Genomic DNA, 23,176 nt, shown 5'->3' on the forward strand with positions numbered 1-23,176 from the left:
TGTCTATAATCATGCTGTATATGTTGCTGAAGTCGTTTAACTAAGATTTTATGATAGATAGTCTAAGTTTCACAGGGGAGATGGTAATAAGTCTAAAGTCTGATGCACAGCTTGAAGTTTCTTTCTTTGGAATGAAGATGGTTCTTGAAGTGCGTAGGTATGGTGGTACTGCTTTACTGGAAAGGAGAATGTCCAATAAGTCTTGAAGAATCTTCAGCGGCACCTTCTGAAGCCTAGATGCAAGAAAGCCATCAGGTCTGGAGGTGTAAAAATTAGATGGAAGAGCTGCTTTGATCTCCTGGATGGAGACAGGCTGGTATATTTGAAGGGCAGGAATGGACCTCAATATCGTAGGATGGTCATCATCGGGGAAGTGTGGAGGTGGAGCAAAAAAGACTGTACTCCAGAATCTAACAAAATCATCATGTAAGTCTGCTAGAGGTAGAGGGGAAGCACCGTCAAGGATGGTTTGGGCACATTGCCCTCTATTCTTTTTATAGAGGGCCTGCATAGCTGCATAGGCCCTCTTCCTCTGCTTCCTATTTGAAAGTCATTGTAGAATGAGACGTAGGCTGATGTTGACGAGGCATCAAGTGTTTGGAGAATTCAGCATGGAGGTAGACATTTAACTGATCTGTGATATCCATTCCCAGAAGGTGAGTCTGGATGAGAGATATAAGAATTTGATGGTTATATTCTGGAAGAGGAGGACCATCTAGAGATGATGTTAGTCTGAGAATCAAAGCCTCTTCTTCAACAGTAGGATGGTGGCTGGAAGATGGAGAGGCAGGGATAGGAGATATGGAGATATTACCTTTCCCTACCTGTGGCAGATGGGCTGCCAATTCTTGAATAAGGCTTTGTAACTGGCTTTCTGTCTATGACACTTGATGGCATCCAAAGATCTTAATGGCAACACCTTAAATGAAGCCGCATTGATTTTCTTTATCCCTCGAGCCGTCAAAACTCACTTAAACCTTGCAGAGTCAGATTCCCCGTATACCACTTTTTGATATCTGTCAGTCAGCCATCCTCCTCTTATCCATGTTAATATCGTATAACTCAAACCCATTTTCTCCAATTTATGTAACAGTCTACCATGCTGTATTCTGTCAAAAGCCTTAGCAAAATCCAAACGTATCATTGTGTATCCACTCCCCTTGTCTAGTTCAATGGTAACATTGTTATAGAATGTGAGCAAGTTGCTAAAACATGACCTTCCCTTAGTAAACCAATGTTGTTCACTGCTGAGTAGAGATTCACTGTCAACCCATTTCTGAATGTGAGCCCTAGCCAATTTTTCCAAAAACTTCACCACCATTCCTGAGATACTAATTGGTCGATAGGTGGATACATCGGTCTTTGCACCACCACCATTATTCAATGGAATTACCATACATTCCTTCCATTCCTGCAGAATCTTCCTTGTTCTGAGACTCATTAAACAGCCTGGTCAAAGGAATAGCCAGTTCAGCTGAACACTCTTTTTGCACAGATGCTGATATTCCATCAGTCCCTATTGCTGAATTCTTATTCGATTTGTGCAGCAGCTCTAATACCTCATCCTCGTACACTTGCTTTTTTTCATCTAGTGAAGAGGTAACTGTGAGCTTAATGTTGTGATCACCTGGTTGATAGCTTTTAACAAAACGGGCACTCATTAACTGAACAACCTCTTCTGCATCTGTAACCCATCTGGATTTATAAGAATTATTCTTTCATATTCATTCTTTCTTTTAATCAAAGCATATCGATAGAATTCTTGTGGGTTCTCTTTAGCATGCCAGTTTCTTTTCATACTCAGACTTTACTATTCTAGACTGCTGCTTATAACGTTCATAACGGACATCCACACACACATTTTGCATTACAAATAGTAGACATTTAAACCTAAAAAAAAAAAAATTCCTTATTTGAAGATTAAATTTAACTGAACCTTCGGTGAAGTGCTTATCATAGTCTGACTTTACTTGTGGTAAAAGAGATATGCATGAGCATTTATTTTAAAAAATATTTTATTGATAGTGATGTCAAGAATTTTCAGGCTAACACAGCTTACTCTGTTGAATACTTTGTTTACCTGTTCTTCAGTTTCTTGACTCCAAAGGAAATGTTAGTTTGTTCATGCATTAGTTCTGTTGAACTGTTATTGGGTAATGTATTACATACTGTATGTTGTCAGAGATGACCAGGGTCGTATTCATGGGTGTGCGAACTGTGCGGTGGCACAGGGCCCTCGCAAAGCGCAAAAAATTGAAAAAAGAAAATTAATTTTTAAAATTATTATATAAATTAATATTATAATTATTATGTAAAAAAAATTATTATATAGAAAAATATATGTATATACTTTTACAACCAACTATTGTTGTTATAGTAAGCAAAATAAGATCATAGCGCTACAGCGGTAGTATTTGAAACTACTCTAAGATATATAACAATATTATACAACACGGGAACCTATGGCACGTCAACGATTTACATATGGTATCCTTTTATACGCTTATAAATTATTCAACATTTTTTTTTAATTGTTACAATACATACAAGTTAAATTTTGTTTTACAGATGAGAGCAGCTACGAAGACATGAATTCTATTGGTGTGGTATTAACAAAAGATCACACGATCCTTTAAAGACAAATGGAACCGACAATTTTTGAGTTGAAATGCTAATTCTCTTCAACCGAATTCCATAGCATCTGTCATAACAACATTCACTATATATTTCTTAGTTTTAAGACATTCACAATGGGGTGTCGTTTATCGTTCCGACAGAACTTCTCATTACCGGTGGGCTCTACTCACACAAAGTTTCAACCCTTGGCTGATTTTTATTGCCTTGTTTGCGTTTGAGCTGGAAGGGGAACTCACACAAGCATTATATGGCATGTTTCAATTCATAGTAGAATTTTATTTGAAGTAAGCCTTTGTGATCTGTCATAATGGCATCGAGAATTTCAAATGCCATCAAACAAACACTTATTTCATGTAATTGAAAAATTAGACAAGAGTTTTAGTTAGATACTGTGTTTCCAGTGCAATATATGGTTTTGCTTGCATCTATACAGCCTAGTTTCTGTGAGAGGGAATACATGTGATTCATTAGTTAGCACCTTTTTATTCCAGCTGTCTCTAATTGCACTGTTTGTTGAGAAATATATTACACAGACTGCAAAAGCCTCTGTACCTTATTCAGGGATACAATAAAACTAATTTTTTTTTCTTGCATCTACAGTATATAATGGCTGTTGGGGGAAGGCGTGTTGTTTTTTGTGGGAGGTATATATGCAAAACATTTTAATGTCTTTTTTCGTAAAGTGAAATCAGGGGTACCAGTTATATTCGACGGTAAGCATTCGCCAACAAGTGACATCCTTCTTCTGTTTCCCCTGCTCCACTGACTTCTATGTTGAGTTACAATGCATAAATATTTTTCTCGCTACTGTTTTTTTTTTTTTTTTTTTAAACTGACATCATTAAAATCAATTTAATAATACAATAATCAATTTTATACTGAATAATATAAATTTTTGGTGATCAGAATGGGATATGTCAATGAAACTTACCACAAGTTAATTTAATGATGTTAGCCTGAGGAAACTACAATATTGTAGCATTAGTCCTGTGATTGATAACTAATTTAAATGCGTACTTTTATATTTCTCAACATGCTACACCGTATACATAAGTGTACTAATACTCTTTATGATTATTCCATAATTAATTATTAATACTGAATAATATAAAATTATATAAATTATATAAATTAAGTGGATATTAAATCCAACATTAAACGTTAGTTTAATGTATGAACTTTAAAAAAATGGGAACGGTATTTACGAGTAAGTTTGTTGGGACTGGGCCCTCTAATACAGTAAGAATAAATATAAATACAGTAAAAATACAGTCTGTCTTATAGAAAAGGAATTGAGAACGACTGGTCCTTAGGATTCCCTGACTTTTTCCCTTTTGTAATCGCACATGCGTTCATTATTCATTTCGCACCGAGCATCCGTCAGTAGGCAGAAATAAGCAGCGGCAAGTGCATTATTGTTGCGTATGTGCACTGTTTGGTTTTTGCTACTGTAAATGGGAATTATAAAAATAATTTAATTTAGGCATATAATAAAATGTTGATTTTTTTGAAACTATAAAAAATGCATTTGATTTAAGTTTTGAGTTATTTTGTTACAGTTCTACTGAACATGGCTGGCGAAAATAGAAAACGAAAATTATCACAATCAAGCAGCAGAGAGTTCCAAAGCTGGTGGACTGAAGAGTATGGTATGATTAACAAAGACAATAAAGCAATATGTGTTTTATGTTCCAGGACAGTTGTGTGCAGAACGTCGTCAGTAAAACGGCATTATGAGACAAACCATAAATTGCTCCTTGAGAAAAGCAAGGACGAACAGAAAGAATTTATTGCTTGGGCAATTAATAAAAGAAAAAATAAAAGGAAAACAAGGAAAAAATTATTCAGAGTAAAAGATATGCCTTTGGCTAGAAACACAGTGAAAGATAGAATCATAGAAATGGCTAAAAATATAACTCATCAGCAAAAAATAGATATAAAATCTAGTTTAATTTCTCTTTGTCTTGATGAGAGTACTGGCATAACTTGATCAGCTCATTTAGCAATTTTTATTTGTTATTCTGTTGGGAATAATATCAAAGAAGAATTGATAAGTTTAACATCATTAGCAACAAAAGGAATAGATATTTGCAATGCAGTTGTAAATGCACTTGCTGAAAGAGATATAGATCCTTCCAAAATTGTATCAGTAACTACTGATGGTGCTCACAGTATGACTGGAGAGGAAAATCTGTTCGTCAATTTATTTATCAAACGTATTGGACATTCAGTTCTGGGTTTTCATTGAATTATACATTGACAGGTTTTATGTGCAAAGGTTAGTTTCAAGCACTGGATGATATTATGAGCATTGTAACAAAATTGGTCAATTTTATATCGGCACACGCTTTAAATAAACGAAAATTTATAGAATTATTAAGTGAGGCAAACTCGGTGTACAATGGTTTACTTATGTACAACAGCGTCAGATGGTTACATTGGTGGAAAGTTCTTAAAAGATTTGTTGAGTGTTTAGATGAAGTCAGACTTTTTTTTACATAATGAGAAAATCATTGAAAAATACAATCAGTTAATGAACGTCGAATGGCTTTCGAAATTAATGTTTTTTACTGATTTGTGTTTACATTTAAACGAATTAAATATTAAACTGTAAGGTGTTAACAAGACAATTATTGTCATGTTTGATTTAATCAAAGCATTCGAAGCTAAATTACCAATTTTTAATCGTGACATTATTTCCAATACCTTCCGATATTTTCCAAATACAAAAAAATTCTTTGCAGATCTAGAATCCCATGAAAAAACAGATCAAGTTAAATTCACAAAAGAGTTTTCTACATAAATATAAAGAGCGTATAGGCTTAAATTCGGCACTGCAAACATTATTTAAATTAAGGGGATATTAAATCCCACATTGTTTTAAAGCCGAATAAGAAACTCAAAGATAGAAATCAAAGAGTTTCACTCCGAATATAGCAAACTATAAAAGTTTCGGCAGATTGTAGCATATGCTAAAGCATGTAGTTCAACACTGGGGCAACTTGTAGCAGAGGAGGGTAAAGTTCTGATAATAGTGATCAGAACTATAACCTCCTCTGCTACAAGTTGCCCTAGTGTTGAACTACATGCTTTAGCGTATGCTACAATCTGCCGAAACTTTTATAGTTTGCTATATTCGGAGTGAAACTCTTTGATTCCTATCTTTGAGTTTCTTATTCGGCTTTAAAACAATGTGGGATTTAATATCCCTTTAATTTAAATACAGTTTTCTACAGTTATTCAGTCGATAATCAATGAATTTTCTTCAAGAGATTTTCGAGTGGCTGAATTTGGAAGATATAGAAATGCAATTAATCGATTTTCAATCTAGTTCTATATGGAAACAAACGCTTGTCGATTTGAGAAATGACGTGGAAATAATGGAAAATGATCAATTATTGGGCGCAATTAAAAAGAATTCAGAGGAGGAAATATTGAAAACCTGGAATAGAATTCCTGAAACCTTTTGTTGTTTAAAAAACTTTGCTATGTTATCAATTTTCTCCTCTACATATGCTTGTGAGTCATTATTTTTCGAAATGAATTTTATAAAAGACAGTTTAAGAAATAGAATGACTGATGATTCTCATTCGGCGTGTGTATTACTAACAGTGACAAAATATGAACCTGATATAAAGCATTTGGCATCTAATGTACAACAGCAAAAATCATTAATAATTTGATATTGATAAATTAATAAATTGATAATAGGTTGGTATTGATTTGTATACGACAACGTGTGTGCCAAATTATGAGTTCATTTTTATGAAATTCTATGTTAATTTTTAAACTTGTCTCAATAAAATTCTGCAATTAATTTTGTATTGATTTTTTCCCTATTAAAAACTTCACGGCACGTCAGCAACTTGATTTATAAATATTTGGCACGTGCCGACACGTAAGCAACTTGATTTGTAAACTTTTGGCATGCGCACGTAAAAAGGTTCGCCATCACTGTCATACAACATAGTGTTAATAGGGAAAAGTGCATTTAAAAACAGGTGTTTTTAATAATTTTAAGGAGTTTTTTGATTTTAGTTTATGATTTTATGAACAAGTTTATGCACGTACTGTCATGGCAATTTTTTTATGTGACATTACTTGCAAAACATCTTAAAAAAATATATTTTATAAACTGGTTTTTGGTTATCCGACATCAGAATTGTTCTTCAATAGCAGTTTTCAATCTATGTTAGATTTATTTATTTTCTAATATTATCTGTTTTAGATATATTTTATTTATCAGGTAAGTAATTTTGTTTTAATTTATTAACTTATTTTATAATTAAATCTATCGTATTTAATTCTAGAGTATGACTAGTCGTGAGAGAGATTATTATGGAAGAAAATACCCAAGTGGGCATAAAAAACGAAAGCGAAAACAAGAAAAATGAGGAACGTCAAAGAAATTCACTGTTTAAATTTATGAAGTAGTACTCATATATTTGTTCAGATATATCAGTTGATAACGGGAGTTCTGAAATAACTACAAACAGTTCTTCGGCTTCAACATTAATTAATAATGAGAGCTCTGAAATACTCAAAAGGAAGTGGAGAACATGACGCGTTTTGTCAAACAATGAGTATTGAAGATCCTAAAACTGAGAGACACCAGAGAAAGGTGAACTATTTACTATTGATGATCCTGCAACATGGCCCAAAATTTTGAACAAACCAACACTAACACAAATTGTTCAACGTGGTCCACCATCTCCTTCGACTGAAAATGATTTTAAAAAGATGACAACAAGAGGTGTTTTTCCATAGTTCACTATGTTAGGACAATTGCAAACAGAGAGAAGCAAAACAGAAGATGGCTTGTATATTCAAACTCTTCCAACTCTATTTTTTGTTTTTGTTGCAAATTATTTTCTTCTGATGATAATTTTTTATCTAATAATGGCTTTTCTGACTGGCGACATGTAAGTGAAAGATTAAAGTTGCACGAACGAAATCCAGTGCACATGAAATGCATGTATTCATGGACACAAATGGAATGTAATTTAAAAAATCGCAATACAATTGATCAGACAAATCAAAATGTCATAAAATTTGAAGCAGAACGGTTAAGAAATGTTTTAAGACGAATAGTAGCAGTAATTCTTTATTTATCTGAACATAATTTAGCTTTTAGAGGTAATTTTGATACTTTGTACACAGCCCATAATGGTAATTTTTTTGGAATCATAGAATTAATTGCAGAATTTGATCCACTTTTAAAAGATCATTTAATGCGATGTTCGGGGAAAAAAATTATAGGTAAGAAACAAAATTCATATCTATCACCCATTGTGCAAAATGAATTAATTGTTGATATGGGAACCAAAATTCAACAAAATATTGTAAATATGATACGACAGGCAAAGTACTATTCAATAATTCTCGATTGTACTCCTGATATTAGTCATCAGGATCAAATTTCAGTAATTTTTAGATTTTTAAATATATTTGAAGCAGATATTGAAATTCGTGGTAAAGGTATATATGGAAATATAAAATCACTTTTGAATAAATTAAATCTTAAATTGTCACATTGTAGAGGGCAGGGGTATGATAATGGAGCGAATATGGAAGGAGTATATAAGGAAGTCCGTGCTTACATTTTAAATGAAAACGAAAAGGCATTTTATACTCCTTGCACCTATCATAATTTAAATTTGATTTTAGGGGACGTCGCAAAATCATCAATTATAGCAATAAATTTTTTTTAATGTTATACAAAAAATATATACATTATTTGCTGCCTCAACTTCACGTTGGGACATATTAAAGAAATTTGTTAAACAATTAACTCCAAAACTGTTATGTGATACAATATGGGAATGTAGAATAGAATCAGTTAGAGCTGATTCTATTCTACATTCAATCCAAATTCCAGAATTTTTAAATGCACTAAAAGAATTATATAAAACTGCATTGGATAATACTATCAAAGTAGAAGTGGTTTCAATATATGAACAAATAGATTCATTTGAGTTTATACTAAGGCTTGTAATTTGGTATGAGCTTTTGTCAAAAGTTAATTTAGTAAGTAAAGTATTACAAAATGCAAAAATTCCCATAGACGTAGCAACTAAGCATATTAAAGAGTTAGTGCAGTACTTTGAAGAGCAGAGAATATCAGGATTTGATAGGTGTTTTGAGATTGCTAAAGAAATGTCAAATCTATTAGAAATAGAATTTAAAAATCGCAATACTACGATTATTAAACCCCTGCTGAATCACACATAGGTGATAACAAAGGTAATTTTAAGATAAATTTCTTTTTTGTAATTATAGATACTGCTGTAATCTGTCAAAAAATTGTATTGAATTGTATTCAATAATTTGAAAAGATTTGAATTGTATGAAATTCACCAAAAATCATTTGGATTTCTTTATGATATGAAATTAATAAGAAAAATGACAGAAAATGAATTAAAATTTTGCTAAAACAGCTGTATCAAAAATTAAATACAGATATTGATGAGTCTGAATTTTACAATGAATTAATTATTTTTAGAAATGTTGTTCCAGAAGATGCACCCATTAATATTTTAAAATTCATAATTGCAAATATTTGTCGGATATTTATCCAAATATTACTACGTCATTTAAAATATTATTGACTAGTCCAGTTACGGTCGCATCAGCAGAAAGGTCATTTTCCAAATTAAAATTAATAAAAACCTATTTGCTATCTTCTATGCCTCAAGAACATTTGTCATCCCTGGCAGTAATATCTATAGAACATGAAATTGCAAAAAATTTGAATTTTGATAGCGTTATAAATGATTTTATTGATAAGCGCATTAGGTTAAATAAAATTTAATATATTAAGATTTCTTTTAAATCTTATAAGTTGTTATTCATATATTTCATTCTTTATAGTAAGAATGGATATTTTTTTTCATATTTTATATTATTATATAAATAAATCGTTGTTCTGGCGTATTTATATGATAATGTGTACTTACATAGTAAAATAATATATCATGTACATACAAACACATTTATTTTTTAACTAATTTTTTCCCTTTACTTAAATTGATGCTAAAGAGCATACTTGTTTATGTATGTGCATAAATATTTTTCATATTTGATTTAATTAATTAACAAGATATCCATTTAAAATTGCCATAAAAGTTACTAACTTTCAGGGGCCCCGCTTTTCCATTTCGCACAGCCCCGCAAAACGTAGAAACAGCCCTGGAGATGACCATTTTATAAGAGTAGCTAGAAATCATGAATTACTATGAATAAAAGGTATATTGTTTGATTATCAAATTTAAGTATGTAGGTCATTCTTATAAAACCTGTAGTCTGACACTTTCATTTCCCCAGGCCTTCAGGTAGATTTTCAGAGAACAAACAGGAAACTTTTTCAAGCCACTGCAGGTCTCTAAAATAAGCCAGGTTTTAGTCTCACACCAGGAAATGAAATTCATTGAAATAGTTGGGTAATATGTAACTCATTTAATTATATATTATTATAGTATGAATTTTTGGCATTTCTATAATTATTTCACTTACATATATTTATCTAACTAAATATTAATTATGGTTAGGATAGTTTGTGATGGTTGGTTAGAGCTTCGATTTCCTGATGCTGAGGAAGCCCAGCAGATTTTTATCCAAGCTACTCACATAAGGGAGGCATGGCAGGAACTTCTTGTGGCAACATTTCAAGGTGAGAAATTGAGGTATCTGAATTTCGTTGCTAGATATCTACCACCAAAATACGATTATTTCTTGTCATTACTTCAGAAGGTTTTTTTAATGAGATCATTTTCATTAAAAAAAATTAAATTGACATAGGTATCGTAATCAGTATAGTGTCATAATACAAGATCTTGCTGAGATATGAGAAGCTAATAATAAATAAGCAAAATAATAAAATGATAAAATAATTCCTTGGCCTACCTATAATACTGATGCGCTATTGGGTTACAATAATCGTGAGTGGAAGAAACATAAAAATAAAATGCTCGTTTTTGTCTCATTATGTATGATGCAAAATTACTTGAATCCTGCAATCTTATTGTTGGTAATACCACTACATGGAGCTATGGGAAATTAAAATTATAAGAATATAATTTCTTAGGAAGTATAAATTATCATAGGAACAATGAATATAACTTTTTTCTTTCTGAAAAAAAAAAAAATCCTTGAGGATTAAGTATTTCTTTAGAGTAAAATAGCGCCAAATATTTACTGAAAAACAGTGTGGCAAACTACTTTCTTCATCAGGACTGCACTTGGCCTTTGAGAGTTATGTCTGCTCTTCCCATTGTAAACAAAAAAGTTAAATTTTTGATGCATCTGTAATTATTTATTTCCAGTTGTTTAATGTAGACCATGTGTTGAATTTGCTGTTTGTAGTTTGGTTCTTCATTATTTAACAGTTCGTCAAATTCTTATTTGGTTACCCCCCCCCCCCTCAGTCACCTAAGGCTGCTGGAAATTATTGTGTTATTTAAACAGTGGGACAAATTATCTGTTCATCCTTGATTAATCACCAGTAATATTTGGTACTAATCTGCATAGATTCAATTTAATATGTAATTAATATTTCCCATTAATTGATTGCTTTAATTAAATTACCTATAGTTTAGTATTGCTCTTGTAATTATGTAACAGTGATAGTGGTAATTACAAGATGTCATTAGCTTGAATGATGAAATATCGAGTAAACTATAATTAATAAGGTTGTGTTTTTCTTCCCATGGTGTGCTAATGTCAATTTTGCCCATTCAGTTCTCTAATTCTGGAAATGAATATTTTCTCACAAATATGTTGTATTATGTAAAATATCATTAATATGCATAAACTGCATATCACATCAACGATATACATAAAAAATACATTAATAAAATTAGTAATTTTGCACTAAACATCATAATTTTAAATTCTAAATGAAGAGTGTTATGCAAAATTTAAAGAAGTGAAAATTTCACGATTCTGAATTAACAGTGTGCAGATGTGCACAGACTACACATCTAAATACTCTTCATTTGAAACTCTGAAAGCATTGTTTGTAATGAGACATAGAAAAATAGTATGCAGCATAAAGGATGCTTGTATGTGCACAAGGATGGGCTAACTTATTCTTTGCTAGGCAAATATTACAAAAATAAAAATGCTCCGTTACATGTTCAAGAGTCGCATAAAGATATGCTTGCTTAACTTTGCTTAGCCTTCACTTTTTATAACTCTACTAGAGGGGCTATGCCCCCCCCCCCGCCATGTTCTGGACTGGTAGGCCGGTTCTCCTTGAATTCTGATGACTCGAATTTTGAAGACTCGAAGAAACTCAGGGTAGCTCCTGAGTTTCAAAACATGACATAAAAAGGCTTATCATTTTATATATAGTAGATAGTCATCAAGAATTGATGGTTTATAGAGTTGAATTGAACTTACCTAAATAGAACATTTGATGGTACTAAAGTCATGAGATCCCCTGTTTGTATGTGTATTTTAAGTTCCTTTTCTTCTTTTTTTTTTTTTAATTTCAAAAAGACTAAGCTTTTGCTATCATAAAAATGAAATAAACATTCCTAGAAAATATCAAAATAGCTGGAAAAAAAAAAGTAATAATTTTCTTTTATTCTAGACTAAGAGTGATAACTCAAAGAGATTTGGTGAAATTATGCCATTTTGTAAATTTATTATTTATTATTTTTGAAGCATAGAATAAACTGCAGAAGCTTATAGACACAAAACACAATCAACATTTTGGTAATTATATTCTATTATTTTTTTCATCTAAAATGGTTTTATGTCTTATATTCTAAATAAAGTGTTATACCTCTTAGAATGCTGCCAAGAAGAAAATCATGATCAAGAACTGAGTCCTAAAATAAGAAAAATGCAAAAAAAGCTTTTTTCTTCTATTGATAAGTTTCTGAACCGTGAGTACCTTCATGCCATACGAAGACTTCTTGCTGCTGATATAAAAAATTTATATGTGGGTCCTGAGAAAGGTAGAGTTTATTATAGTATATAGAGTATATTATAGTGTTTTAGTATTCTGCTTATTATAATAAATTTTATTAGCATTGGAACTGTGTAGAGTACATTATAGTAAAATTATGGAGCGTTATAGTAATGATTGTAGCCTAAGAAGCTACTCAACATTTGAACCTTCATATTAAGTTCATCGTCTAGGGATCATATATAATAGAAATATAAAATCTATGTTACAGTTCACATAGTATTTTTTAATACCACGTGAACTTAGAATTCTCTTCTAAGTAGGCAATGGAGGATGCTTGCCATGGTTTTGTTTAAATCGTTATTCTTTCCTACTTCTAATGTGAATTTTATTTTCTGATGTTGATTATTCAGAAAATATACAAAATCTTCCATGTCTTTTGTGTGTGTGTTTCCAGATGATAAAGATGTCATCTACATATCTCCACTATACATGTGGTTTTAAGGTCACCTGACCTATATCTGATTTTTCAAATTTTTCCATGTATAAGTTGGCAATCGAAGGCTATAGAGGTGAGCCCATTGCAAGACCATAGAGTTGGTAGTAAAATATGGCAATATTTTACTACCAACAATCAGAAGTTGGTAATCAGAAGCAACAGAGGCTCACCTCTATTGCTTCTGATTGCCAACTTATATATGGAAAAATTTGAAGAATTAGCTACAAATTAATCTGAACATTCACATTTTAAAGAAAAATTAATTTCGTAAGAAAATAAGTACAAAAATTAAACTCCAACTTTACCTAATAATTTATGTGTGCTCCTCTGTTCCTAATTAGTTCATTAATTCGTTTAGACATGAACTCAACCAACATAGAACATATTTTTCTTATTTCTGCATCTCAAAACCATGCTTTTATAATAGATTGTATTAAGTTATCCTTTGTATCATAATTTTATTTCCCAATTTCACTATGGCCCATGAATTTTCTTTTAGAGTAATGTCAAGAGGGTTACTTGGCCTCTGAAGCAATTGGATGCTGTGATTTTTGAGAAACTTTTTCACGTTTTTGTAAGTGTGGCATGGAGCGAGATCCTATTGGAAGATGAGTTCTTTGTCTTTCTGGATCTATCAGACCACTCTTTTCTCCAATATTTTTATGCAATTGTCACTTTCATCATACTGTCAACAGGCACCTGTGATCCTGGACTATCATGTATAAAACAACCCCAGAACACCTTTTTAGCTGGGTGTTTAGGAGCTTGTTGAAGGGCAGGAGAAGTCTTCTCAGCCATTGATTTGCGAACATAGGATATTCGCTGTCTCCTTGGACAAAGAAATGGCTCTCATATGAAAATATGACCTTCTTCAACTTCTCAACAGTCCACTTTTTGTACCCTTTTGTCCATTGGAGCCTCTTTTTCTGCATAGCCTTTGTCAACAGTTGTTTCTTTTTTTGGTCTGTGGGCAGTCCTCCCTGCTTCCAACAATCTTCAATGGACTGTCATGTCAGAAACATTAATCCCACTAGCTGCCAAGTCTCTAAGTCTAAAGCAGACAGTCTCGGACTCATTTTGCTTTTCCTAACTAGTAAGTGTAGTTTTCCTTTTTGGCCCACATTTTCTTTTTCTGTCAGGAGAAAAGGCACCTGTCTCCCTAAACCTCTTTAAAATTGCATTAACAGTACCCAAAACATCACACTTATTGGCAATTTGTCTTGGAGTCATGAATGTGTGCTTAGAATGAGTGCATATTTTTGAACAATTTCTTGGAGATGTATCCATTTTATAGCTACACAAAATGAATAAAACACTACAGATGTCAACTTGTTTACACTATTAAAATGCACGACACTATTACTAAACATCATAGAGACAGTTAAAACATCCAGCACCCAACCAAAATAGTGAACTACAATTGAAACCAGAACTGAAACAAAAACTTGAGAAAAATCCAGCTTGTTCGGATTAATTTGTTTGCTACTGTATAGTTGAGGTGACCTTAAAACAACGTGTATGGTGGAGATATGCGGCATCATATATATACCGGGTGATCCAAAAGTAACAGAAAAAGTAAAAATTCAATAATTCGAAAAGTATAGACAGTAGCACAATGTGGTTTTCACAGAAATGCACAGAAAGACATGGGATTTTTTTTAATAACGAAAAAATGTATTGCTAGAATAGTTACATTTGCCACCGACAGGTGACGTTCAGTTGTGTTAGTAGTTTGCACAGTGGCGCAGCACAGTTCGCAAAGCAGCTAGGATTACAAATGTTCAATGCGACGGCCATCATTCATGAGAATGGCCGTCAGACATAGCACGACACTGCGCAGCATCGAAGAGGGTTTTAGCTGTAATTCCTGTCACATGATGGCGAATAGCTTCTTTCAACATGGCCAATAACGTCGGCCGACCTCTGTACACCTGTGACTTCAAGTAGCCCCATAACCAAAAGTCACAAGGCGTATGGTCTGGAGACCTTGGTGACCATTCATGCGGGAAAGAGCGACTGAGGACACGGTCATCGCTAAATGTCGATCGCAGCAGGTGCTGGACAGGACCTGTGATGTGTGGAGGCACTCCATCTTGCATGAATGTTACACTATGGAGCACTTGCAAGGAGGGAATGATGCTGTCTCTTAAAAGAATAACGCTCACCTGTGACAGAAACATACCGCTGTATGTAAGTCCACAGCGGTACATTCGAAATGTACTGCCGTGGACTTCCTCAAAGAAAAAGGGGCCTATAATGAATGATGCAGTGAACCTGCACCACGCTGTCACCTTTGGCTGATGCAAAGGGGTTTCTACAGTTGCATGTGGGTTCTCTCTCGCCCAGATGCGGTAGTTGTGTGCATTTACACTTCCATTCAGCGAAAAGTGCGCCTCATCAGTCCACAGGACGTTTGACAGCCAGTCCGCATCGTTTTCCATCTGTTGAAAAGCCCAATTTGCAAATTCATGACGTCTCTCTCGAAATCGGTTGGTTTCAGTTCCTGTACGATGTTGGATTTTGTAAGGATACCTTTTGAGGATGATCCTGAGTGATTGCCACACAGTCCCTCTTGAAATTTCACGCACACTGCATTTCCGATTGTGTGTCGGTCTCGTATTCGACCTTGTGCACAACTGTAATAGTTTTTTTGGGTCTCCCGCTTCTTGCACGTGCTTCCAAACTGCCAGTGTCCTCAGACCTTTTCATCATAGCTATCAGTGAGGAACAAGACATCGGTCCCTTTCCACTTCTAATACCTCGCATCGAATGATAGGTGCACAAAGCCGCACTTGAACATTCAGAGTTTTGATAATACAGCTTAACTAGAAGCGCTTTATCTTGTAACGATAACATGCCTCACCTTGGCAGAATGTTTAACTTCGGTAATAAATGTTAAATGCTGAAAGTTTAACTTCAGTATTCCCTACATCTCAAATTTATGTACCTCATGGTTTAAATAGCGACAGGCAGCAGCTTCGGGACCTCTACAGTGCCACCTGTCGGTGACAAATGGAACTATTCTGGCAATAAAATTTTTCGTTATTAAAAAATCCCATGTCTTTCTGTGCATTTCTGTGAAAACGGCAACGTGCTGCTGTGTACATTTCGAATTATTGACTTTTTACTTTTTCTGTTACTTTTGGATCACCTGGTATATACAAGGGTGGTCTGAAAAGTTCTCGGCCTAACAATGAAAAAAAAAAATTTTATATTTCAAAATTATTTTTATTTTTCAACATAATCTCCCTTAAGACTAATACAGGCAGCCCTCGGTTTACACCTAACTTCCGTTCCTGAAAAAACAGGTTTAAACCAAATCAGCGTAAAACAAACCCAATTTTAATGGGAGGTAAAGAGTTGAAGAAGAAAGGAATTTACTAAAGACCATAAGAAGAAGAAAGCATAACTGGATAGGACATGTATTAAGAGGAGACAGCCTACTGAAAAGAATGATAGAAGGGAAAATTGAAGGAAAGCGACCAAGAGGAAGAAGACGACTAATGATACTTGATGATATAATGGGAACAAGAAGATATCAGGAAATGAAGGAGGAAGCAAGAGACAGAGGAAATTGGGGGAAGAGAATCTGCTGAGTTATACCATTGGACCTGTCAAGAGACAGAACACTAATGATGATGACAAAGTTATGTTCCGTGCAGTCAAAAAATATGCACATGAAGTATGTGTAACATTATTATATTTAAAGCTTTGATAATACATACATATATATTTGTTAAAATAAAATTATTAATAACGAAAACAAAACAAAATTATATACAAAAAATACCAAACTTCAAAAAGATATTACATATTTCGTTTCTGGTTTCAGATCATTGAATTTTTTTTTTTTTGAAAAAAGTATCCAGTGTTAACTGCCTAGATTTTCTTTTTCTTTCTTTAAGGAGTTCAGCGTAAGGTCGAATAGATGCAATTACACTCCTTTTTACGTTCGCACTCCATTCCCAACCATGGTCCATTTTGCAGAGTTCATCAGTCAATTCTCTATGATTGCAAGGATATGCTGTAAATCGGCCGTTTTTATATCTCTCAGAGGACCTTCTGCGTTTTCTTTCTCCTCTTTTGGATGCTGACTTAATTGTTCAGCTAATTCTTTCAAGTCTTCATTGGAAAGCGGTTTATCATGGTGGCTCTCTAAGACTGCTGTCGCATCTTCAGCTGTAATATCGTCCAATCCCACCTCTCGCGCAAGTTTGGTAATGTCTTCAATAACATTCTCCTCTTGCTCTAATTCCTCAAAGTCATGCATAAATGCTGTAAGAAGTTTCACCATGCTCCTTTTAAACACTTTGCTGACACTTCATTCCAAGCTGCCTTGATGTTAATGCCCTTCAAAATATTGAATGACCACAATAGTCTTTAGTTTTTCCTGAAGTGTCCAAGACTCTTACCATTTCCATAAATGTTATACGGAGGTAATAGGCTTTGAAGATTGATATAATCCCCTGATCCATCAGTTTTGTTTGGGGACATGTAAACAACCTTGACATCCAATGGTGTTCTTACTTCAGCAAGATTTTGAGGATGTCCAGGGGCATTATCCAAGAGAAGCACAGTAGGACAAAAATAATTTATGTACCAATCTATAAAAACGTCTTGTGTAATCCAAGCTTTCTTGTTCCATTTCCAATAGACTGGCAGCATGGCTTTTAGACCCTTGAAGGCATGTGGTGTCTGTGAATGGTACACCAACATTGGTTTAAGCTTCAAAGTTCTGGAGACATTTGTGCCCAACAAAAGCGCAAGTCTATCTTTTGCAGCTTTAAAACCTGGCGCAGAACGTTCTTTACAGGAAATGAAGGTGCATGATGAAAATTTTTTCCAGTAGAGCCCAGTCTCATCAACATTAAAATTGAGATCAGGAGGATAACTTCCTTGATCTACACAGTCTTGAAATTCTTTAGGAAAAGCAGCTGCTGCCTCACCACATAATTTGACACTATGGCACTTTGAGACTTAAATCTCATGAACCAACTTTTGCTTCCTAAAAATGTATCTTTGCCTCTGTCTTTTTAAGATCCTCAAAAATTGTTTTTGCTTTCTCAGTTATAACAGCCTGCTTCAGACAAATGTTTTTCTGATTCAAGTCATCCACCCATAATGATAATAATTTTTCCATTTTTTCATGAAGTTTACCCCTGCTATAACTTACGTGTTTTGCATTTAGTACTGCCATAGATTGTTGCGTAGACTGTTTTATTCTATCTGCATTTTTCATAATTGTAGTAACAGTCGATGGAGGCAAGTTCATACTTCTACAGACATTAGCATCTGTCTGCCCATCTTCCATTCTTCGAATCGCCTCCATCTTCTTTTCAAGTGTGATTGATTGCTGCGCCTTCTTAACACCAAGCTCTGCTAACTTTTATCAGACATGGTATGTAATTACGTACATTATCAATTCTGTATGTAAAAAGAATTAAATAGAACAATTAGCTTCAACAATAAAACTAGGTTTGATACATATACTTCATAGTAGCTCAGTAAACACTCAAACTGGAGTGCCTGCTAGCGTCGTTTCTCATCAGACTACACTACAGTAAGAAAGCACGTGCAGACATCCGCCGTTATTGTGAATCAGCATAAATTGAACCGTCATAAACTGAGGGCTGCCTGTACATTTATTCCAGTGATGCTCCAGTGCCATTATCCTGTCCCTGTAGTGATTCTCAGTAAGATCTGCATCATACCCCTCTAAAGCTGCAATCACCTCTTGATTCGAAGAAAAAAGCTGACCAGCGAGGAAGAGTTTTAGCTTTGGGAAGAGATAGAAGTCAGAGGGAGCCAAATCTGGGGAATAGGGTGGATGTTCCAACAAGTCATAGTGCAGATCTCTTAATTTTCCCATTGCCAAAAACACCTTTGTGGGCAGGTGCATTGTCCTGATGAAAGATAATTTTTTTCTTCTGCAAACCGGGTCTTTTCACACAAATGTTTTCATCTAGTCTGGTTAAAAGATTGGAATAATATTCCCTGATTATTGTTTTACCCTTTTCAAGATAATTAATAAACAGAATGCCTTTAGCATCCCAAAACACCGATGCCATGACCTTTCCTGCTGATGGAACCGACTTTGTCTTCTTTGGTGCTGAACAACTGGCTTCTGTCCACTGTTTGGATTCTGGGTTGTAATGGAAAATCGAATTCAGAGATTTTCATGCGAGTGTGTTTTTGATCTGCTGTGAGCAAGCATGGCACCCATCTTGCACAAAGCTTTTTCATTTGCAATTCTTCATACAAAATATATCTTACATGTTCTTTTGAACGTATTGGATATATAGTCTATAGTCGTGTAGCCTATAGTCTCAGCAATTTAACACACTTTGACTCGCCGGTCATCCAATACCATATCGTGCACTTGATCAATGATTTCTGGTTGTTACACTTTTTGGACGTCCTTCACGTGGATCATCTTCAAGGCTGGTACAGCCACATTTAAACTTGCTAGCCCATTTCTTGATTGTCGAAAATGAAGGAGAAGAGTGCCCATGAACTTTGAATGAGTTTCTTTTGGCATCAAACTTTCTTTTACAAAGAATTTTATAACAGCATGACACTGAATTTTATCCATTTCAAGGGATACAGACAACACTTTTGCTTCAGACAGCTGTATAAAACAAACTGCATGATAGAGACTTGCAATTTCACATGGATGCTTATGACAGATGTACTAACTTAGAAAAAAAAAATCTCTTGCCTATAGTGTCGCCATCTGTGGTCGAGGCCAAGAACGTTTCAGACCACCCTCATAGAATGGAAGTTATGAAAACTAAAACTGCATAAGGACTTTATAATGACCCTGTATATTCAGCATTTTTTTCCTCATCTGACTTTTAAAAATACAGTGATGGACTAAAATTATAGCATAGATTTCATTAGACTAAGAATTTTTGTTTACTTCAGTCATCAGGTATGTGCATACTCAGAATAATTTTTTTTTGTCATCATTTAATTCATGTTGATGAGTGATCATTTCATATTGAAAGGGCTATAAAATTTTTCCATAATCTTAGGAATAGTAACCGAACAGTCCTGACTAAAGACGATACTATTATACAGGAAACTCACCATAGCAAATCTTTCATAGCAAAATATTCCTTTGATTCCTACGTGTTTTGATATAATAAGAATAAAGTTTTTAATAATTCAAAGTTCTCTGTCCCAGAATGTTTTTCTAATTCTGGAATTCATTCCCTCTTTGCTGCTTAAGGTTTAAAGTCGTAAAAAAAAAAAACAGTTACTGTTCTCTTTATTTCAACCATCATTGCAAAACATAAAATACATGAACCAAAACTGCAGACTGTTACTTATCAGTCTTGAAGGTGCCTAACAGCACCTTCACTCAACTGTATATTTGTCTTTCTGTTTTTCAGTGACAAGATCATGAGTAATGGTAGTTGAAGCTTTTTCTTAGAGAACATGAGCAAGACCGACAAGTGACCCTCTGCAGTTTTGGAAAAAAATTTTATCTTTTTTAATAATTATTTTTTTTTGTTATGGACTAACAAAAAAGTAATAGTGTAACATTCACTAATATCATCCTTTAGTTGTCATATAACAACTTTAAATCTTGATGATTTGAAGGTACTTTACATCATCTGTTTATTTCTTGTTTTTATTTATTTAAAAGTATTTTTAAATTATAACATTTGAGTCAAAGGTCTTCATTGTTGGTTTCCTTCTTTTTTCAGTGGAAACTGCATCTTTAATGTTAGGAATTATTACAAACACCACTACTGATAAACCACATCCTATCAAAGGAGGTATACAGGTGAAGCATTACTTGACATATAACTGGTGAGTTTATTAATATGAATTCTTTTAATATCTTAAAGGGTACTTGGATAGCTAAATGCTTTTGGACTTCAGTACCTTATTTCATAGTTCCTTCTATGTGTGTGTCCTTCAGCACTTTACATTATACTGTATGCTTCAACATCATCATCGGTTCTAAATTATAAATGAAAAAAAATTATATATTCTGCTTTTAATCCTTTACACAGTGCAAGTGCAAACAGTTTGTGCATGAAGCATCTTCAGGCAACTTCTCACATTGCATCATAATCCAATAATATATAGCATACTTCCTTTGAAATGTTTATATTGCCATGTATGAGAAAGGTCCCTACCCAGATGGGGTAGGGACCTTTCTCATTTTATCTCTATGGGTTTAGCTTCCACTTATCAGTGGAAGCTAGACCCATAGAGATTATCTAAATCAGTGCAGATGTCATTTTTATTTTCCTTACAAGTAGCAAAATGGTTAAAATGAGAGATAGCTGCAGCAAGTTTTTGTTTGGTTATAAAGTAATTATATATTTATTTTTTTTTTTGTAATTTTCAGTTAAAAAGATAATTCATGAGCAAACAGTCTGCTTATGACTAGGCTACTTGTATATAGAGGTGTTGACTTCATATTGCCTCAATATCTGGTAATGTAGAAAAAACCCTCTTTCTGATGTGTATATTGGTATGCATTATTGAAAAGGTCACTACTCAGATCACTTTCAATTTATTTATTTTTATATAGAAAATATGGCTTTTGCATTGATTTAGCTCTCTGTATAAACTAAATCAGTGCAGATGTCATTTTTCACTTGGATCTGGTTCCTATTAATGACACCTCAACAAAGGTCAAACTAATGTGGGTAGTGACCCCTTTCCATGCATGGCAGTAATTTTTTTTTTTTTTTTTTTTTTTTAATGTTGTGCTACTACCATAATTTACTTCAGTTTTCTACTAATAACATTTATTCATTGTTGTAGCAAGTTTTTTTTTTTTTTTGTTAGATTTGAAAATGTATTGTACTTCAGACTTGATAAGAAATTATATTCTTATTTAACCCAGCCCAGCAGAAACATCCTACAAATACCTCTAATCTTGAATATTGTAATAGGATAAACTGTTTTGTTACATGGACAACTTTTGCATACTTTTTATTATTTTTTGAGTGTATACACTTGGCAACACCTTCTATATACCTCCCTACACATTCACTGCCATTGACGTTTTAAGTGTGAAACTTGATGACAACCTATTTTTGAGTCATAACTTTCTGTGATATCCACCTTTCTACACAGGCAACAATTGACTACATTGTAGTGAAAAATAGAGCAAGCTGACTGGTCCACCTTTTTCTCATTAGCAGAATTTGATTCCGTGACAGTCAGCTCATCTATCAACAATGCAGTGAATCAAATCATATAACAGAGTGTATTATACAAACTGCCACAAATGCAATTCTTAAAACATCTAGTCAAATGATGATTCAACAGTAGCCGGAGAAGCCCAGAAGAAAGCTTGGGGTATTTTCTGCAGGTACCTCACACCAAAAAACTTAATTGCTTTTAAATGTGCTTTAGCCTGAGACAGACACATCCATCATCAGAGTTAGAAGGAATCCAGGATCCAATGTACATCTTCTATAACAAGATCCAACACCAGCAAAGATGTAGTGTTTGAGGCATTGGTTGTGGCAAAAAAAAATCTTGATACTTGGAATACTTGTATGCTGTGCAAGGAGGAGCAAAACTATGGGTAGTATTTGACCCAATGGGAGAATATAGTGAGTCAAAAAAAAAAAATCCAGATAGTAATAAAAAAAAATGGTGAGAAAGCTGCCCACCATTAGTTATAATGAAATGACCAAAGAAGAAACTGGCAATTCAATGGTTAATTTACAGTAATAAGATAGTTATTGCACTTTTGTGCTGAAAATTTACATTTACTTTAAAAATGAATAAAGTTATTATTAGATAACTTTCAAATGCTTTCAAAAAGAAAACTCTCAAAAATTTTCAAACTTTTATCTTTTTTTTTTTATACATATATAATATTTTTGATGAATCCCACTCATGAAAGGCCATAAGACTATATCAGCATTATACCATGGATAGAATAAGGATTAGGGAACATGGAATGTTTTATAGCTACTTCATTCCTCTGCTCAGTAGAGTGGAAGATTCATACCAGATGAAAGTTATCTGAAGACATTCACAAACATCCATACCCATGGTGGGATTTGAACCCGTAGCTTATTGGTTGAATGGGTATCAACCAGACTGGAATTAATTAAAAAGTACATTCATAAATTAGAAGTGACAAA

At 33.6% G+C, this 23,176-nt stretch overlaps 1 protein-coding gene across 2 annotated transcripts in view; it reads left to right on the forward strand.

Annotated features, from left to right (window-relative positions):
• LOC150095301 (putative ATP-dependent RNA helicase DHX34) overlaps nucleotides 1-23,176 on the forward strand; it is a 152,755-nt gene that overhangs the window by 123,976 nt on the left and 5,603 nt on the right. Inside the window, exons 14-16 of one of the 2 annotated variants that reach the window (XM_090409988.1) lie at nucleotides 10,185-10,306; nucleotides 12,432-12,599; nucleotides 20,762-20,867. In XM_090409988.1, coding sequence (XP_090266114.1) covers nucleotides 10,185-10,306; nucleotides 12,432-12,599; nucleotides 20,762-20,867 — 396 coding nt within the window. Of the gene's footprint in view, nucleotides 1-10,184; nucleotides 10,307-12,431; nucleotides 12,600-20,761; nucleotides 20,868-23,176 lie in introns of those variants that run through there. The other variant, XR_016550042.1, reaches the window with a different exon arrangement.

This window comes from Typopeltis vanoorti, chromosome 20, assembly GCF_054136105.1.
Source record: "Typopeltis vanoorti isolate ZY-2024b chromosome 20, IOZ_Tvanoo_1.0, whole genome shotgun sequence".
NCBI lineage: Eukaryota > Metazoa > Arthropoda > Arachnida > Uropygi > Thelyphonidae > Typopeltis > Typopeltis vanoorti.